Source organism: Panulirus ornatus, chromosome 71, assembly GCF_036320965.1.
Source record: "Panulirus ornatus isolate Po-2019 chromosome 71, ASM3632096v1, whole genome shotgun sequence".
Classification (NCBI taxonomy): Eukaryota; Metazoa; Arthropoda; class Malacostraca; order Decapoda; family Palinuridae; genus Panulirus; species Panulirus ornatus.
In genome coordinates this window covers 12391319-12411256 of record NC_092294.1, presented here as the reverse complement: position 1 = coordinate 12411256, position 19938 = coordinate 12391319, and the positions used below count along the sequence as shown (strand labels likewise).

At 45.3% G+C, this 19938-nt stretch overlaps 1 protein-coding gene across 1 annotated transcript in view; it reads left to right on the top strand.

The window, feature by feature from the left end:
- Positions 1-19938, top strand: part of CngA (Cyclic nucleotide-gated ion channel subunit A) — a 186061-nt gene that overhangs the window by 110779 nt on the left and 55344 nt on the right. The window contains exon 2 of the mRNA XM_071660434.1: positions 13795-14202. Coding sequence (XP_071516535.1) covers positions 13795-14202 — 408 coding nt within the window. The remainder of the gene's footprint in view (positions 1-13794; positions 14203-19938) is intronic.

The window sequence follows — 19938 nt, the reverse complement described above, 5'->3', positions numbered from 1 at the left end:
ATTCTAAAACCCTGCCATTCTGCTTCTTTCTCGTCCTGACTTAACGAGTTCTACAGCATCCTAGGAACGTTGGTTTAGCTTTAAGTTCAATGGGAAGTCACTCACAACACAGAGTAAATAGCTCTCTCTCCTCACCAAAAGGTACTTTCCTCAAACTGTCGATACGTGTCACGCACAAACACTGTTTTCTGATTCCCTCAGGCACCTCAGAATCAAAGAAAACTGAAGGAACGGTTGTCGTTTCTGTTCCTTATGAAACAAAATTTGTCTCAGAACTTGTCCAAGTCCCTGCCAAACTTCATCAATCTTTGATGCCTCTCTAGGACCCTCTTGTTGAAGGTCTGCCAAGATCCTGACCATCAATAAGTTTGGTTCCGTCCCTCAGCTCCTCTCAAAGAGACATAGGTAAACATCCATTACATCATCTTGAAGGAAATCGTGATATGAAGTCTGGGTTTTATTCCTAGGACTGTAAGGGATACCTTTCCCTCCCATCTCTCAAAACACACAGATCCCAACATCTGTGGCAATCATTTCTCACAGCGTTAACTGTCCCGGAAGTCTTTGATATCCTTCGTCTGTAAGTCCTTCTTTCTTCTCATACTCAATATTCTCATCGTAACTCTGTAACCCAGTTTTTCCTAAAGGCAGTATAAAGGGTCACATATGAGAGAGACAGATAAACAGACAGTCAGAGACAGACAGAGAGAGCTTTGTTCGTGTGCTGGTTTACCTCCTCGCTCGCTTCAGGACCTGTGTTCACATCAGCTAATCCTGAGACGGTAGTGAGCGACTGTGAACATCTCTCGTAACCAGATCCTCAGGTTGACAAAAGACTAGAAGTTAGCATACCCCATTTATTCCCCTCATCATCCATCTCCAGTGAGACTACACAGACAAGGAGAGGATTCTATGAGAGGCAGATCCTCATGTCGCTACACCTTATAACTTCGACCACATTTCAACACGATCTATGATTCAGTAAACTTGTAGGAGACTTTACTTCAGTGGATCATCCGAACCAACACGTACAGCAAGATATGAGATGACGTTCACAGTTCCTCATTTTCTCTCATTTTTTATATACAGTTACAAAATGTAGTAGTTTTTTTTCCCCTCGGTAGCATTTAAGATACAAGTTTCTTCCAGGTGGTTCACAAGTGGAGAAAGATGTGTTGAAGGCGACGCCCAAGGGCGATATCCTCGAATCTTGCGGATGGAGAGAGAGAGAGAGAGAGAGAGAGAGAGAGAGAGAGAGAGAGAGAGAGAGAGAGGGGAGGGGGTGAAATTCTCTTTTTTTTCCCCTCACAAATTCGCCGCAATGAAAAATGAGGCTTTGTGAAACCATCATCGACGTAAGGAGGAGATGAAAATAATGGTCCGTACCTACATCACGCATGACAATGATGGACTAATGCAGACCCTTCGCCAAAGCTGTGCCTCCCAACCCTTTACGTTCTGATTGACATAAACACTTCCTTACAAGACTAGAATACGTCTGACGTAATGAAGATACACATAAGCTGATTTGTAGTTACGTAGTTACATAGCTAGGTAGTTACGAATGACGTAGTTCTGGTTGCCAGATAATGCCTCTCCCCTTGAGGTTTGTTGTCCCTCCAGCCGTGGGTGGAGCCGCCTCATTTGCATGTAATAAGACAATTTAGTCCTTCCATTCGCTATTGCCCCTCCCTCCCTCGCTCCCTCCCACAGTGACTCGCTGGGGAAGGTTGTGTGGGCGGCAGTGATGCCAGTCCCTACCACAGTGATTGGTTGATTCTCTCTCTCTCTCTCTCTCTCTCTCTCTCTCTCTCTCTCTCTCTCTCTCTCTCTCTCTCTCTCTCTCTCTCTCTCTCCACACACACACAACCCTTATATAACAATCGCTTCCTCAGCACAGCTGAAGCACAAGCAGCAGATCAGTACACAATACTGGAAATGTTGATGGCCATGTCGGCCCAGACCACTGGTCAGTTACTCCCACCTTCAAAGCATTTATCTTTATTACTTTATCATCGAGACTACCACCATCTCCACCACCATCACCACCACCATCTCCACCACCATCACGACCACCACCACCACCACTAACCAGTACAGAGACTAGCCCTCTGCAGTGATGTCTTCAGGTCTAATTACCAGAGCAGCGTCTGATTACCAGTACCAATTAAGAGAGTCCCGACTTGTCTTTACCAGTCCCCCCAACCTCCACCCCTCCCCAACCCCCTCAAACAACCGACCATCCTGACAATCAACCCATCAGTACCAACCCCACAATGCTGACCTCTCCTCCCAACCCCACACATCCCCCGTCAGTTTTGAAGGCTACAACCCCTCTTCTTATCTCTTCAAGAATGAACTCATCAGTTGAGAGCGATCGAGTCTGTCTCTCGTGTGTTTATACCTCAAGTCAATGATGTTATTATCATCAGTTTGTGTAGAGTGGAGCCTGATGGTAACTTGCATCGCAAAACCTTATAGACTGGACATATATCATAGTTATTTCATAGAACATATCGAGCGTCATGTAGCACAAATTTCAGGTCGATAGTTTAGATTTAAGGTCGAACGTCATGTAGTTTAGATTTAAGGTCGAGCGTCATGTAGTTTAGATTTAAGGTCGAGCGTCATGTAGTTTAGATTTAAGGTCGAGCGTCATGTAGTTTAGATTTAAGGTCGAGCGTTACGTTGAACTGATTTCACGCCATTGCTTAAAAAAAATGCACATTACTTTGTCTGAAAACGTTTTTTTTTCAATTTTGTATCTGTTTAGTAATGTTTTGTGTACATTTCCTGTTATCACTTGTTTAGTCCCATATTTCCAAAACAATATTATCTTTGTAGTAAAAACAATGCATCAGGTATGTATTGTATGAACTACTTTATTATTCTCTACATCTACTTTATGTCCTCAGTCCTCCCCTCTCCTCCACTTTTATCATCCATTGTCTCTCTCTCCCTTTATCTTCTGCCTCCCTCTGGTATAACAACACAGCTTCTCTGCAGTAACCAACCCTCCTCTCCTCTTTCCACTACTCTAACGTCTCTAGCATCGACGCAAACCATCTTCTACGTCTGTATATATATATATATATATGCTGAAATGTATGATTTCTATATATAGTCTTATGAAACCAAAGCACATGTAGCTTATCTCTTCTCGTCTCGACACGTCTCTCTCTCTCTCTCTCTCTCTCTCTCTCTCTCTCTCTCTCTCTCTCTCTCTCTCTCTCTCTCTCTCTCTCTCTCTCTCTCTCTCTCTCTCTCCCACAGCCATCATCATCTTCCCTTCTTCTCCGCTCCAAAGCGTCAGGGAAGACCCCCCCCCCCCGCGCCAGGCGAGGTGGGGAGGGGGGGGGGCAGATGAACCCTCACCATCTATTTCATCACGTGACATAATAGATTCGACGAGTCAGACGTCGTCAGCTGGAGGCTAATAAACCACAATGTCGACTTTCCTCTGGCTCTTACGAGACTAGTACTTTCCTTACCTAATCCATGTGGACACTAGAGTATAATATCATTGTGGAAACAAAGAAAGGTTTGAAGTTTTAAAAAAAGTAAGGACTATGTTGACATATCAAGTTTAAGAATATATTTGTATATCCTACAAAGTCTTCCATAGATTAGAACACACACACACACACACACACACACACACACACACACACACACACACACACACACACACACACACACACACACACACACACACATGTTCTGGTATTCCTGGCGTGGTCTGGTAGACCCACTTAAGATACTCTGGTCTTCATAAACCCTCAGCAAAACTTCACAGACCGATGGTTCGTTTGACCTTTCCCCAGAAGAATTCAGCAGGGCAAGCCTAGTGGTCTCTGGCGTGAGTTCCCGACTCCTGTGATCCTTTTGTCCACGGGAGGAGGACGAGGAGGAGGGGCGGGTGGGAGAGGCACCCCTGTTGCCAGCTGTGAAGCGAGGCAAGGGCAAGGTCGTCCTTGAGTGAGGACATGTTGATGATGACGTCTGAGGAGGAGATTACTAGTGTGGGGTGACACCATGTCAGGGTAATGGAGAGAGAAATACGACATGTCTCATTTCTTTTTTTAATAGAATGGATAGAGGAGAGGAAGGAGATGAGGGACAGGAGGAAAGGATCGACTGAAATAGAAAGCATGGCTGAGATGTGTGTAGGTGTACAGTGTAGGGTTATGAGTGTATGTGGGTAGTTTTCCGGAGGGGTGTCTTTAGGTGCCTTATTCATACACTCCCCCGGCAATGCTCTCTCTCTCTCTCTCTCTCTCTCTCTCTCTCTCTCTCTCTCTCTCTCTCTCTCTCTCTCTCTCTCTCTCTCTCTCTTTAGTACGAAGGTACTCTCTCCTTTCGATCCACAGCTTCTTAAATATTCATTGATATGGTAACTGCTTTACGCCTGTCGATGCATATTAGATATCTTTGTTCCATATAATTTTGGAAACAGCTCATCACTCTCATCATTCTATTATCCAAAAACTTGTATAAAAACGAAATAACATTACACTGTAGATCATCCAGTAAGTGTGGACACTGAACTCCTTTTGTCGAGTGAATTCCTCATCCACTCTGACCATGAAATATCAAAAATAAAAGAGATAACCTTGGGTAAGACGTCCTTGCCTCGAAGGGAGTTCCTTCTGAACAGCAAAATCTTGGCTTCCCGGAGACCACACTTCAGCCTCCCATCTTCTTGACTGTTCGTCTGTATGTTGTTGTCTAGTGAGGTTACCATGGTGACCAAAGTGGCGAAGGCGTCCCTTGTTGTGGTTACCTCGAAGGGTCAAGGGAAGGGAAGGAAGCGTACCTCACTAGCTGGGGAGGGCTGGAGGAGAAGGTATCAAGAAAATGATATTATAGAGCAAACGCGATGGGCTACAAGGAAAAAGACGAGCATTACTGACACGATACTATGATTGTCAGGTTTCATGGAGTTGCCTAACGTCATCTGAGGGAAGAATACGGATGAAATATGAGAAAAACGTAATTTCTGGAGTCTCTATCAGGGTTACCATCTGTGAGGGTCATGGCCACGTCCATGTAAGTTAAAGCATTATGTAAGTTACAGCCGGAACCAAAGCCTTGTCCAGACATTATGCAAATATCTTTAACTATATGAGGAATACTTCAGAGATATGGCCACATCCACAGACACAAAATAGGGAATTATCGTCAGTTCTCGATGTGTACGTTGGCTGTACTTACGAGGTAATATAAGGACCCAGGTTCGACTCTCTAGTCTGCTCCCGAAACATGAGATCCTCCGTGTCTGTTATGCTGTTGTCTCGACCCGCGTTTTACAGCATTATGATCCATATTTTCCCGTCTCTGTTAAGAGTTTTGGGAACGCTATCCGCCCTTAAGGGCCAAGAGAGCCTTCTTCCACTGAGCTCAATACGCACGCTGCTGAGTCCAGTGAGCTCAGTAAGGGAACGGAACTCTATCTATGGCAACTGAGGCGAGAAAAATAGAGAAAAATTGTACTTTTTTCGAGAAGTTATTGGATTATATATGATGATAGACTTCGTTACGTGATTATGGGAGCGGAAATTTAATCTTTATTATGTAAATATTATTCGGGAGTTTTTAATATTGTAGTTTTGATCAATATAACTTTTTCTAAAAATATGTTCGATCACAGAGCTGATATTTCTAATCTTTTGTCATCAATATTGTCTCATCATATTTTTCCAATCTTTTTTTTATATATTCATTCAGTAGGAAGTCATCCTCCCATACTCCTTATTGGCTCACTCCCACAAACTCCTACACCTCCCAATCTGACCTCCAGCTCCTCCACGGCCTCCCCTCTGGCCTCCACCTACTCCCCGGCCTCCCATCTGGCCTCCACCTACTCCCCGGCCTCCCATCTGGCCTCCACCTACTCCCCGGCCTTCCAGCCTGACCTCAACCTACTCCCCGGCCTCCCATCTGGCCTCCACCTACTCCCCGATCTCCCATCTGGCCTCTAAACACTCCCTGGCCTCCAGTCAGACCTCCACTGGGACACAAGTCAGCTGCGTCCAGGTGATTCACGCTGAGTTAATGAGAATTCACTTATGCATAAATCCCGCTTGTCGGGTTATGCGTCGGAAATTTGGGCATCTCTCTCTCTCTCTCTCTCTCTCTCTCTCTCTCTCTCTCTCTCTCTCTCTCTCTCTCTCTCTCTCTCTCTCTCTCTCACACACACATCCCGGCAAGAGAAGCAGAGGTGTAGGTCCATCTGTAGGATTCTTGTTCCTGAGGTAATGGGTTAAATGGTCTTCCTTAGCAGCTAATCAGTCGTAAACAACATGGCGAAGACGTTGATGACATGAACCTGACGTACATTTACGTGGATGACGCTGAACACATTTTGGCTGTGTAAGGGGTTACAATACTGAACCCTTGGAAGGCAAGAACATTTCAATTTTTGACTATCATGGTTCGTGATGACCATGGATGGTGATTACGATCAGGGTTGTTAGCTGTTTGTTTCTTTGTGTACATCTTGCCACCAGGGCCTCTGCTGCTGTCATAGAAAACGTCGTGTTGTATCCCGTCACAGTGGCTGTTCAGTATATAATAAACAAAAACTTAAATCTTCAGCACATGGGGGTGTTTATCATGCGCACTCTGGTGGCAAAACGGATATAATTTGGTGCATTTAGAAAAGAACGGAAAATTATTTGCGGTCTGTTAGTGTAAACGAAAATTAAGGGAACACTGTAAGAAAAAATGAGAAATGATTTATATCCTTGAGAAAAACTGGGGGAATAATCTGCAGTTTTGCTATGTAATTCATGTTCCAGGAAACATTCCGACGGTGGAATTATATCACTCACTGAACCTCCTTCCTCCTGTCGCCTTCCAAAACACTTCCTGTCATGTTGATTCCTTACCTTACACCTTAACCCCTCCTCCTACAGCTTACTGTATCCCTCAACACCCTGATGTTCATCTACACCCTATTTCAACCTCGTACTTTACATCCATCCTCCCTTCGTCTACACCTACACCCTATTGTAACCTCCTACTTTGCATCCATCCTCCCTTCGTCTCGTCTACACCCTGTGTTACCACTAATTTCACACTGAGTCACCAGTCTACACCTTTTTACCCGACGAATTACATTCTCTTTCAAGTTACACCCTATTTTACCCCTTACATCATCAACCCTACGACCTTTCTCCCTGACCTTATCCTAATTTCACCCTCAGTCAACATTACCCTCATACATTACGTCCTTCAAATATGCTACCTATCATTTTCGCATCCTAGATAAGTATCAAGCTATTTCAAGACACTTTTTTTACCTCAACGAGTTAACCTTACACAGCACAGCACCTTACCCTGACACCCCACACCACAGAAAACCCCAGCCTCACATTCTGCACTGGCAGCTTCAGAATTCTTACGGCTCTGGTCTAACGTAATGTGATTTTAAGGAAACTCAAGACCTGCAGTGATTCTTAGGAACAGCACAGTGTTGACGTGGCTTTTCTCATCAGCAACACACACGCCTTACCTCCCTCCACAACACTCACCATTGTGTGTGTGTGTGTGTGTGTGTGTGTGTGTGTGTGTAACCCTAGATCTATCCTGAAAAATCTCACATTTTCTAAACTTTTCAGAACAGACGATAAAATCTTGACCTCCCTTTCCCATATTAGTCCACGTCTTTTCCCCCGTTACTCTTCCGTCACTTTTACGAATTCCTTCTCCGTCTTCGTAATGATTCCTGTCCTAGATAGCCCAGGAAGGAAGATGTAATGCCTCTCACTCACGTCTTAATACTCGTAAAATCTATTTCAATCTTCAGACCTTTGCTCTTGGCTTCCTCGCATGGAATATTCATGCACATCAGTAACCTGCCTGATCTCTCCACCTGCTACACTCCCGTCCGTCCACTGCTGTGGTGAGGTTGAGCCCATCCTACCACACCAGCCACAGCCCAGGAGCTTTGCTACCTGTTTCTATTTATGCCATGATACAGTGTCCACTCCCTTCCCTTTTACTCATGTATTATTCCGCCCACCTCTCACTTGTGGAGCCACCGTCCTGCATAAGCTTACAGTTCTATATATAAACTGTTGGTATGAATATGTTGAGCATATATGTACATCATATCTCTATAACCGGTAACCACAATTATGATACTATACAAGTGGCAATTCGCCTGTTTGTGTAACGTCAGGCATTATTAGTGCTCCTGTTTCCTGTATGTATCCGCTTGTAACTTAGTATCAGACAAGCACGATTCTACACCTTGTATCACCCTTGTACACCCTAGTCACTCCGTAGGTCATCTTGTACCCCTACACCATCCTACGTCTCGCCCTATCTAACCCCAGACGAACAGATAACCTTATTACACCTTAAATTGCCTACAAACTAAGACTTTCACTCCCTCCCTCAGCCCCATCATCCACCAACCACCCTAAATCCCTCACCCTACCACACCCTATCACCCTACAGGGATGCCCTCATCACGACACTCCTCCCTGGGGCGATACAGGCGAGAAAGAGCGGAGTATAAAGCGCCCATCATTGTCTTCTCGCTCCCGGAGAGGCTTGGGTGACGCGCTCGAGAGAGAGAGAGAGAGAGAGAGAGAGAGAGAGAGAGAGAGAGAGAGAGAGAGAGAGAGAGAACGGAAGGGTCGGCGGAGGAAAATAAAATCTGGGGAGACGGGGAGACGAGAGAGAGAGAGAGAGAGAGAGAGAGAGAGAGAGAGAGAGAGAGAGAGAGAGAGAGAGAGAGAGAACGGAAGGGTCGGCGGAGGAAAATAAAATCTGGGGAGACGGGGAGACGAGAGAGAGAGAGAGAGAGAGAGAGAGAGAGAAAGAGAGAGAGAGAGAGAGAGAGAGAGAGAGAGAGAGAGAGAACGGAAGGGTCGGCGGAGGAAAATAAAATCTGGGGAGACGGGGAGACGAGAGAGAGAGAGAGAGAGAGAGAGAGAGAGAGAGAGAGAGACGGATCAGGCAGGATCTCTCCAAGGCAGCGAGAGGCACGACATGAATTCTTGAGGAGATTTTCTCGCATTTGTGGAGAGTGTGACGGTGATTAACAGCGTCTGTGTGTGTGTGTGTATGTGTGTGTGTGTGTGTGTGTGTGTGTGTGTGTGTGTGGGAGGCTGTGGGGAGATGCTCTACAGTAGGCCAGAGAGGTGACGTAGGTCGACTATAGGATTGGCTGTGAGGGAAGCTATGGATATATTATGAATGTAACTGTAGCCAAAGCTCATTACAGGAGTGGAGCAACTTTTGACTCGCATCACAGATGTAGAGAAGTACACATTATGGTTTCAGTTGTGCATGATAGCTACAGTAGGGTTATGTGTGTACGAGGTCATTGTTCTTTTGTACCTGACGCATCCTTGCAGTGTCGAGAAAGCTAAATAGGTAAACAAAAGCGAAAATAATCATGATATTTTGGAGGAAGGTGACAGTAGTGCCGATATGTGATGTGAACAAGTTACGAGAGAAATGAACAAGGTTCAAAACTTTATAAGACGAAGATTAACATGATTTATTTTGCCTTCAGAATCGAGTGTTCAAAAATCTAAATTAATCAAGGGAAAGGTGAATATAACGAGATATATATAGGCAACAGGAACCTAAATCTTAACAGACAAGGATAAGGTATACCTATTAAACATAACAGAAGCAACAACCTATAACAGAAACAATATATCATAATAAAAGATTAACTTTTCTCAAGTGATACGTTTGATACCATAGTCACCCCTAATTCATGACTGTTTTCAGTGATGAAAACTAGACTATTTTCTATGACCGTCACTTTTTTTTCGCGTCGTTCACCAATAGATGGCGTTCGACGTCACCCCAGAAATTAAGCGAATGTACTACAGTTACGTTTCCTGGTAGTGTATAGGTCCCATTGGGCCACGCCGTGTGCCGTGTCAGTCTCAACCGTCAGTGAGTGTGTGAGGATCGCCGGGACCCACGATCAAGGCCGAGGAATTTAATCCCGTCGTAGGAGGAAGACGAATACATGGACGTATCCCGAGTGGTGGCGGATCCTTCCTTTCAGCAATGGTGTGGTGGACAGTCTCCACGGGTCAGAGGTCACGCCATGGGCGAATAAGCTACTCGTGGTATGAGTGAGTGGTGGTGTTCGGTAAGCCATCTTTGGACGTCTAGGTATTTCTAATGTCCTTTTTTACCTGATTATTTACTAACTAATGATTCTGATGGGTTGTGAAAGATAATTTTGTTTGTGTCGTTAGGGATTGTATTGTTTTACATTGATAGGAATTTATAGAACGTATGAGCACGACGGTACGACCTTCCAGCTCGATGGTACGACCTGTAGGCACGACAATGTGGTCCTTGAACACGACGGTTGTATTTTGGTTGTGATAGCCTGGCGTATGACTAGACCGTTAGGGAGGAAGTTCACTCCATCACACACAAGGATCCAACCATCGTAATCCGGTGGTTAGCTAGTGTTGTCGACTCTCGTATCACTACCATTTTAGTTAATGTATGACGTCATTTTGATATATAAGTTGTAAGTTGTAGATTAATTGTAAGAGCTGATTGTTATGAATTTACGTTGTATGGCGAGCCGGTTAACGGCAGCAGACGGCGGATCGTTTGGTGGTTCAGTTGTTAGGAGAACGTTACGTGTCTAATTTCTATAATGCATTTTACCTGATCTGACAGTTTTATTGATCAAATGTGAAGTATTTTGTCTGATGTAATTATTTAATGTATGTGTGTCTTTTTTTATATTTTGACAACTTGTTTACCTACACATGACCAACTTAATCAGTATTTTGTTTGATGTAATTACTTAATGTATGTGTTTCTTTTTTTTATGTTTTGACAACTTGTTTACCAACACATGACCAACTTAATAACTTTTGACATGTATACTTAGTTTACTAGTTCATGGTAGACTTAATGAAACACTTCTACGGTGTACAGTGGTTAACCAACGCATGACAGTTAATAATTTCTGGTGTACCTTGTTATACCACCACATGACAGGCTTAATGAACCACCGTTCCAGTGTACCGTAGTTAACCAGCTCATGGCAGAACTTACGGATAATCTCTCTGGTAAATAGACAATACTCGATTTTTGTTCAGCTATTGATGTTTTTTGTGTTCAGTTTAGCATTCTCGTTACCATATCACTGGTCTGTCTCCGTGGTGGTCTGTCGGAGCCTCTCTCTCGCAACCTCCAACTTTCTCTCTCCATCCTTCTCCAACCTTTCTCTTCTCCATCCTTCTCTCCATCCTCCTTTCCATCTAGGTAAGTGGTTGAGGCAGAGGAAAGATTATCCAAAGCTCAGCGTTGAAAGATTATAATCGGATCGTATGTTTTGATAGGGATGCAAAGGATAAAATTTATATTTTGTGACATTTGCAGTCATGTAGTAACACTTGCATATCAGACAGATGATATGAATAGATCGCTTGACGAATTGACACAGTCATATAGACAGAGAGAGGCTACCTGGTGCACAGAGAGAGGATTATAAGAATTACACAGACAGACAGACTTGGCTGGGACACACAGGTCCAAAGAAACAAACGAGAGACAATTCAAGTAACAGATCGACTGTAGGCAAACTGAATAAAAGAGAAACAGAAACTTTAAGAGACAGACTGCTTAAGAGAAACAGACAGACAGTTTTAAAAGAGGACAAAGAGACTATTTAGAGACAGACAAACAGATAGTTTTAAAAGAAGACAAAGAGACTATTTAAGGAAATGACACATATAATTTATAGACTGATTGAGATCGAGTCAAACAGATTGTTTGAAGGAGAATTCTAAGAACGGTTCCAGACAGACAAGCAGACAGAGAGACGTGAATTCGACACTACCACAGGGCATACTGACGCCTCTGTGGTTGTCATCCCCACCAGGCAGGTTCCCAAGGCTTCACCCTTTATCTCCCTCCCCACTTCCAGCCCTAGGCGCCTCCTTCAGGAGAGCTGAGTATGGGAAGAAAAATCCCTCGCCATCCCTTCCGGAAAAAGATTGAGGTAAAGAAATTTCAAAGACCTCTGGGGCAGCAGAGTCCGTTGGTTCGAAAACAAAATATTTACTTGAACATTTGGTAAAGGTAATGGAATATTTACTTGAACATTTGGTAAAGGTAATGGAATATTTACTTGAACATTTGGTAAAGGTAATGGAATATTTACTTGAACATTTGGTAAAGGTAATGGAATTATCTTTTTCTTTTTGCGAAGGATTAGACGGTTTGCAGAAGACCCGTTCAAAGTGGACCATTGACGTACAGTTCTTTAATGTCATAAGCACGACGGTACGACGGTATTCTAACTTTAAAATACGACCAGTGTTAGCACTAAGACCCTCCTATATACGACCATTATGAACATCCTGACCTTATACACGACTTGTGAGGGCTCTAACTCTATACGTGACTATTGTGTACACTCTAACCCTATATATCACGACCATTCTGAGCACCTTGACCCTATACCTGACCACTGTGAGCGCCATGACCCTATACTAGGCCATTATTAGCCCCCTAGCCCTACACACGAGCTCTGTGAACCCCCTAACCTTATAGATGACCTTAGAACTACTATACCTCAGTACAAGACCCATTAAAACGTTTTCATCGCAACAGAAATTAATTGTATTGACTCCTGAATGGATTTGAAGATCTCTCTCATACGAATTTCACTGTGATGTGTTTGTTCTGACCTGGTCATGGGTAAAGTAGGACGGTAGTGTGTGTGTGTGTGTGTGTGCGAATCGACAATGGTAAAAGTCTCCGGTAAAAAAAAGATTAACTTGTCTGGCTTGCAGTTTAACGTAAACATGAACGCCAGCCTGGCCTGAATTACACCCTAAGATTATTTATATTACTCAGCTTTTTACTTTCATATCATTAAGTTCTTTTACCTGATTTAATTATTCTTAGTTCATACGCTGTTCATGGGAGAGTTAGCGAGAGACAGATACCTAAGGAACGTTACTACAATAATAATTGGCCGGAAGCGAACGCCAATGGAACGTTCCCAAGGCAACTGGCGGGACATAGAGCTTTCCTGAACTCTGGGAAATGCAGCAGCCCAGCGAACATCAAAGTCACTAGAACGCTGGTTAAAGCGAACGCCACAATGCTTCCCCAAGTGGGCCACACCACAGGCCAGTAGCCTCAGCTTCCACTTACTGCTTTTAGTGCACGTAATACAGCCACTGCATTTCCTCCACTGGCATACAAAATACATGAAAATATATACGAATATATTATGTGTTTAAGCATAAGATATTGTTAACGTATGTTCTTCCAAATCCTTCACCTGGAACATTTGTATATACTTCTTAGTATCATGGCACAATTGCAATAGTTAAAAAGGAAATTTACACCACCCAAAATAGAGGAGCAGTAGTACTATTATCTTAATGGAACAAATTCCTGTTCATCTTGGTGCGAAAGATTGTCAATCCTGAATGGCCATAGAGATGATGAATGTCTGATCTGACTTTAGGAGGAAGGAAGGAAGGAGGTTTGAGCCTCTTCCCTCCTTCCTAACATCCCGTGTCAGCCGAGATAACCCACGAGTGAAACTGAGACTCGAAGTCATCAATTACGAGTTGATTACCCCCTTCCTGATACAGCCATTAATTACCTCCCTGGAGTTTGTGAGAGGAAAACTTATTGACGTGTGGAAAGACAGCGTGAAAGAGGAATCTCTAATCATTTTATTTTCAAGATTTTTGGTGTTATGTTGAGGGATTATTAATAGAAGTGACGTGTGGTGTTCTGACTTTTATTTTTTGTCTCCTGCAGGAGGGCTGTGCAGCAACTGATGGACCGAAGATCCTTGCAACGGTGATGAGGCGGTTGCGGGGCGTGGCCAGGGGGCACGTGGCCCTCGACCAGACCCCCACCCGCGACCTTTCCCTCACGCCCCTGCAGGCGGGGGCGGACACCACGTGTGTAGTGACCTCCGCACCTGTTCACCGTAAGCACAGTACCAGGAGCGCGACGGGTCGTCTCACGCCTTCCTCCCCGACCCCATGGGAGTCCTCGCTACCCGGGGAGCCCCTGGATGTGCGGCTCCTGGCGGGGGAGACGTCCCAGGGACGCCCAGGGTCACCCCAGGGTTTCTCGTACCCAGAGGATCCTGGCCCACCTACCCTTGGGGACGACAAGCCTCACCAAACCTGTTCCTGCTCACACTGCGCCTCCCCGAAGGTTAGTAACTGCGCACAGCCGTCTTGGTGGGGTGGGAAGAGGTCTTGGTGGGGTGGGAAGAGGTCTTGGTGGGGTGGGAAGAGGTCTTGGTGGGGTGGGAAGAGGTCTTGGTGGGGTGGGATGTGGTCATGGTGGGGTGGGATAAGGTCATAGGGGGGTTGGGAGGAGGTCATGGTGAGTGTGAAGAGGTCATGTTGGGAGGTGGACATGGTGGGGTTGGATGTGGTTATGGTGGGGTGGGATGTGGTTATGGTGGGGTGGGATGTAGTCATGGTGGGATGGCAATAGGTCATAGTGGGGTGGGAAGAGGTCACAGTGGGGTGAGAAGTGGTCATGGTGGGATGGGAGGTGGTCATGGTGGGGTGGGAGGTGTTGTATTGGGTGTCCTATAGGAACATAATGATGGTTTCATGACCCAGACCAAATCCCATTTATTGTGTTGTTTATCACCTTGATACGTATTCACATACTCTTAAAGAACAAGTGCCGTCAGTAAAAGTGAAAAGCGTGATATGAAAGACTTAGTTTGAGGTTAGGGAGGAGCGGAGGATATACCCTTGTGTTACCCCTGTGGTCATTTGGCCCAGGCGACACCACCTCGGTCATGTTTACTCGTACTATCATCCCTGACATTACCCACACAGACGTCCGCTACATTATCCACACACAGCGCCACCTACAACTCCACTGCACTGCGTTACGCGCCCTCACCGTCCTACGCTACAGCCATTCACGCCCGCCACCCACACCATCCCGTGCACTGCAGCCACACCACTACTGCCCTGTCTGCGGCGAGGATATGTAGGTATATGTGTGTGTGTGTGTGGGCGGAGGTCGGAAGGAGAGGAGGTCGGCGGGGCGTGTTAACTCACATCTCTTAAAGCTGGTTTGTCATCACCAGAAGCCAAGCATCCCACCGCAGCCCTTGGCGAGGTGCAGGTATTTTGTCGCACCTCGCGAGGGGGGGGGGGGGTGACGAACCCCAGGCTGATGGGATAGTTATGGGACGGGAGGAAGAGAGAGGAGGAGGGTTAGGAGTCCCAGGGAATAACAGAGGAAGAGAGACCCAAGGGAAGCATGGAGATGGATCGGGCTGAGCGGGACACGTGGGGATACCACTTTATGGAGTGTGACAGGTCCTGTGGCTTCGTTAAGATGATCCAAGATAATGGGTGGAAAAGATAGGAAAAGGCGATACTCGTCTGTTTCCCAGTCCCTCTACACTTCTCACCTGTTGCTTGTTGTTTCTGTCCACGTGTACGTCTATGCTTGTCTGTCCGTTTGTATATATGTATACACATATGTCTAAGACCAGAGTATATCTAGCATTAATGATCTCCCAAGATATGTGCTCAGTACTTTTTATAATTGTTATTCCTTGTAGAGGCTGTAACCACTCTCTTTAGTTCATTCTGTTTTATAAGTTCACAACAATGGACAGATAGAAATGTATTGCAATATTTTGGAAACTTTATCCTCTCGTCAGGAAAATAATTGTCTATTTCTCATTCTCAACTTCTGGAGGTGTCTGTTTAAGAACAATGAGTGAGTGAGTAGTAGTAATAGTGATAGTGATAGTAGTAATAGTAGTAATAGTAGGAGTAGTGTAGTAGTAGTGGCCAGAGAGAGAAGTGCAAAATTTGTCCCATGGGATAAATTGGAATGTACACATATACAGATGAACTGGAGAGCAAGCAGGCTGTCCATCTAGCTGGGATGCTTTTGTTTTTGTTTCCTGTGCCTTTTTATATGAGTGTTTTGTTTGTGGTTTTGTCTTTTTGTGCAGCTGTACACGTTGCATCTTTTAACTGTTTTTATTCTTTTGTCATCTGCTTCTTACTGTTCAAATGGCTGAGGCTCTTATAATTTTTACAGGCTCTTCTCTCCCTCCATCTGTGACTTACAATAATTTCTTAGTTTATCATGTAAATAATAAGGGTCTTTATCTCCGCCTTTCTCCCACATATTCGTAGCTTGTTTATGGATACGTATATGTATAGGTTCCGTCTTCTACCCTTGATAATCCAAACCATCTTTCGCTCCATCCTTCCATCTCCGTTACCCTAGTGTACACCACTCCCAACTCAGCTCCTCTCAAGTACTCTCCTCCTCTCGTTTACCCTCCCAGTGAGAAAAAACCTTGTAAAGCTAAAATGTCCATAAACTTAGATCAACGCCCACTTTCCGCGTTCCTGGGCCATTAAATCTCAATTCATCTCTGTTCTATGGAGTTCTCATTGCGTCATCAGAGGCCACATTGCATTTGCTTCGTCCCAGCTACTCAACCAGTGGCACATCATATCCATAAAACCATCTGATCTCGAGGAAAAGGGTATCTAGTAGCTCTTCCAGCACCGTGATACGATTTATATTTATTGTTTTCAGAGTATGTTATATGGCTGAAGAGTACATATGTTTTCATGGCCTCTATAGCTGAGAGTTTTTTGTAAACTGATCCAGTTTTTCAGATAATTTTCAAAGCTTCACTTGACGGCAAATGATACTAAGAATCACAGGCGTGAGAAGGGGACCCTTCATGGCAATACGTGTCAGAAGAGGGTCGTCTGCGAAGATTAATGTGAGGAATGGGTCATCTAGGACGACAAGTTTGAGGAAGGAGTCGTTTAGGACTACAGGTGTGTGACGACGGTCCTGCAGAAGGACAGGTGTGTAGAAGGGTTCCTTTGAACTCTGTAGCTGCAAGGGAAGATCCTGAAGGAAGACTGGTGTGAGTAAGGGGTTGTTTAGGATCACAAGTATAAGGATGGTGTCCTATAGAACGAAATGGTGTGAGAAGTGGGTCCTGTAGAACACCAGATGTACACAAGGGGTCCTCACACAGGACAGGTGTGAGAAGGGAGGGGGGGAGGCGAGCTCCTCTAGGACGATAGGTGTGGGGAGAAGAGTCCTGTGAAACGACAGGTGTGAGGGAGGAGTCCTGGTAAGCGACAGATGTGTGGAAGTGGTCCTGGAAGATGACAGGTGTAATAAGGGGCACCACTAAGACGGCAGAGGAGAGGAACGCCACTCATAGACCTCTTATGAGCCACTAGGATACACAGGGTAGACAGGGATATGAAAATGATGTTTAGACACCGAGCCGTAACTCGTGATTCATTTCTGCGCGAAGCAGAGAGCTCTGTGAGGCAAACCCGTGAAGCATAAAGTCGAGATTTCCAAGTCTCATATTCTAACCATCTAAAAACCTTTTAGTCCTCGTTGAAACCTAATCACTCGAAAAAGTTAACATTTTATCATCCACATCTGAATATTTGTCATTTTGTTTGCGTGACGATTTTTGGTGGTAGCTGGGGCGTATCACGCAACGATTTGGGCGTGCCCATGTTCATCATAAGTGGGTACAATGGTGGGCGTGTCCACTGTGGGCGGTTACTGTGGTGGGCGTGTCCAAACGTGGGCGGGAACGGTGGTGGGCGTGGTCACTGGGGCCTGCCGTATCTCGTGTCAACATCGCCAGACAATTCGGACGTCAACTCAAACATATTTTTTTACGCGAAGTTATTAGCTATTATGTGAGGGTGTTGACAGTGTCCACACGGAAGGGAGGGAACCAACCCTCCAACCACCCCATCCTCCACCAGCACAGGGGAGGGAGGGAACCAACCCTCCTACTGGTCCTCACTCCATCCACACACAGAGGGAGGGAGCGGACCCTCCTCCTGGCCTTCCCTCCGTCAACACAAGAGAGGGAGGGAGCCGACTCTCCCCTTGCCCTTCCCTCCATCAGTACACAGGAGGGAGGGAAACTACCCTATTTTTCCCTCTCCTTACAGACCTCCCTCCGCGATCTACTATACCCCCTCCTCCACATCACCCTACTCTCATCCCCCTCACTAACACCCTTCCACCCCTCGTATCCTGGTTCCCCTCTTCCCTCTGCATGTCTCCTACCCTCATACTTCACTTTTCTGACCCCACTCACGCCTCTCCCTCATACCTCACCATCTCCCCAGCCCTGCCTCATCACCCACTGACCGACACGACTAACCTGTTGCGCTGCGTATCTCTGTCTTGGTGTATGTTGCTGCATGGCATGTGGAGTCGTCAGTGACGGACCTGACTTGTTTGTGGCTTTGAGAAGTCTTTTGACCTTATCATTTTCAGGGTGTAGCGAGTAGAGGACGTTCCTGCAGGGTGTAGGCTTTTAGAGTGTACTTAAAGGGTTTAGCGTGTAGAAATGTGACGTCAAAGTTTGTTTGTGATAGACTATCATAACAGCTAGCCATGGTGGCCTTTATCATCATAGTATAGAACTAAAAGCCCTCATTTACTGGCAGACGTTCGTCAAAACAATTGTCATAATGCCGAGGGAATTCGCATCGTTGAATCGTATGCGTCTGAAGATTATATCGTTTCTATAATTGTATATATCATGCAAGGTGGTGCGCATGGTGAGTTCTGCGAGAGAACCAGGTAAACACAACTTGCGGATTCCGTCTCACGAGACCATGTAAGAACGATCCTCCGCCAGCTGACTCTGGCAACCTTCTTTCTCTCTTTCTTGTCTCAGGGACGTTCTTGGCCTCCAGACTTGTTGCAGTGCCTTGCCCGCCTCGCTCGGCCGCTCCCGCCATTTAATATTCAATTGTAAGAGAGTTCTTCAATTCGTCGATACATTTGCGGTAAAAACATATATGGAGGACAACTTCTTATCTATTTTTACTTCTATGAAAGCCAGAGCCTTGGAGTAGATCACAGTTGTTAGGTATTGTTGTTGATATTCTTGCCTTCTGCTGGCTTCTGGACCGACCCCTCTGCTTGCTCCTCCTCCTCTGTCGTATATCTCCGTCTCTGCATCTTTTTCATTCGCTTCCTGTTCCATAGCGACCTCCTCTGCTGCTTCTCTTCCTTACTTCCTTCTTATTCACCTTGCTGTGTAGCAGAATCTTCCTTCTCCTCTTCCTATTCGGTGTTTCTTCACTATTTTCCTCTTCATCAGCTGTTGCCTTCTAACCTCTATCAATTGTTCCACTTTTTAAAATGCAAATAATTGTTTTGTATAACTAAACATATATGAACAAGTGTGTGCACGTCTGAATCTAAATAGGCCTGTGCCTTTCGAAATGTACTTAAGAAATGTATATACTCCTTGGAACAGGTGTGAAGAGAGAGAGAGAGAGAGAGAGAGAGAGAGAGAGAGAGAGAGAGAGAGAGAGAGAGAGAGAGAGAGAGAGACAAAAATGGAAGGAACACAACCTGGGCAGCTGTGTTTCAGGCACACGGCAGCAGCAGCTTCGGGTCAGAGAAGGTCATATCCTGGTATGTCCTGGCCCTTTGAGATGGGCCAGGAGGACACTGACCCCGGCAGCAGCTGGTGTTTACAGCCCGTGACCTCTGGGTCGATGCATGTGCCTCACCTCCAAGCAAACAATCCCTTCTCACGCTCTGTCTCATCTCATTTAGGCCTCGTTGTTTACACTTGAATCTAGATAGCAGTTACCTTTCTGTAAAACCTCTAAAGGAAACCATTCTTCGTGGGGACTCCTTCAACTTTTTAACTTTGAAGAGAGACTTTTAAGTTGCTGGAAATCGTCCCTCAAGGTCCTCTGGGAGTTTCCCTCTGCATTAACCTAAAGTTACACTCGTGGCAGTCAAATCGGTAAAGTGAATCACACACTCGAGACTCGTGGATCGTCCAGAGATTTTCCAGTTCAGTGACAACCCTAGGAAACACTGGCAAGTGGGCGTAAGCGAGAGAGGAATGCGACTTCGAGA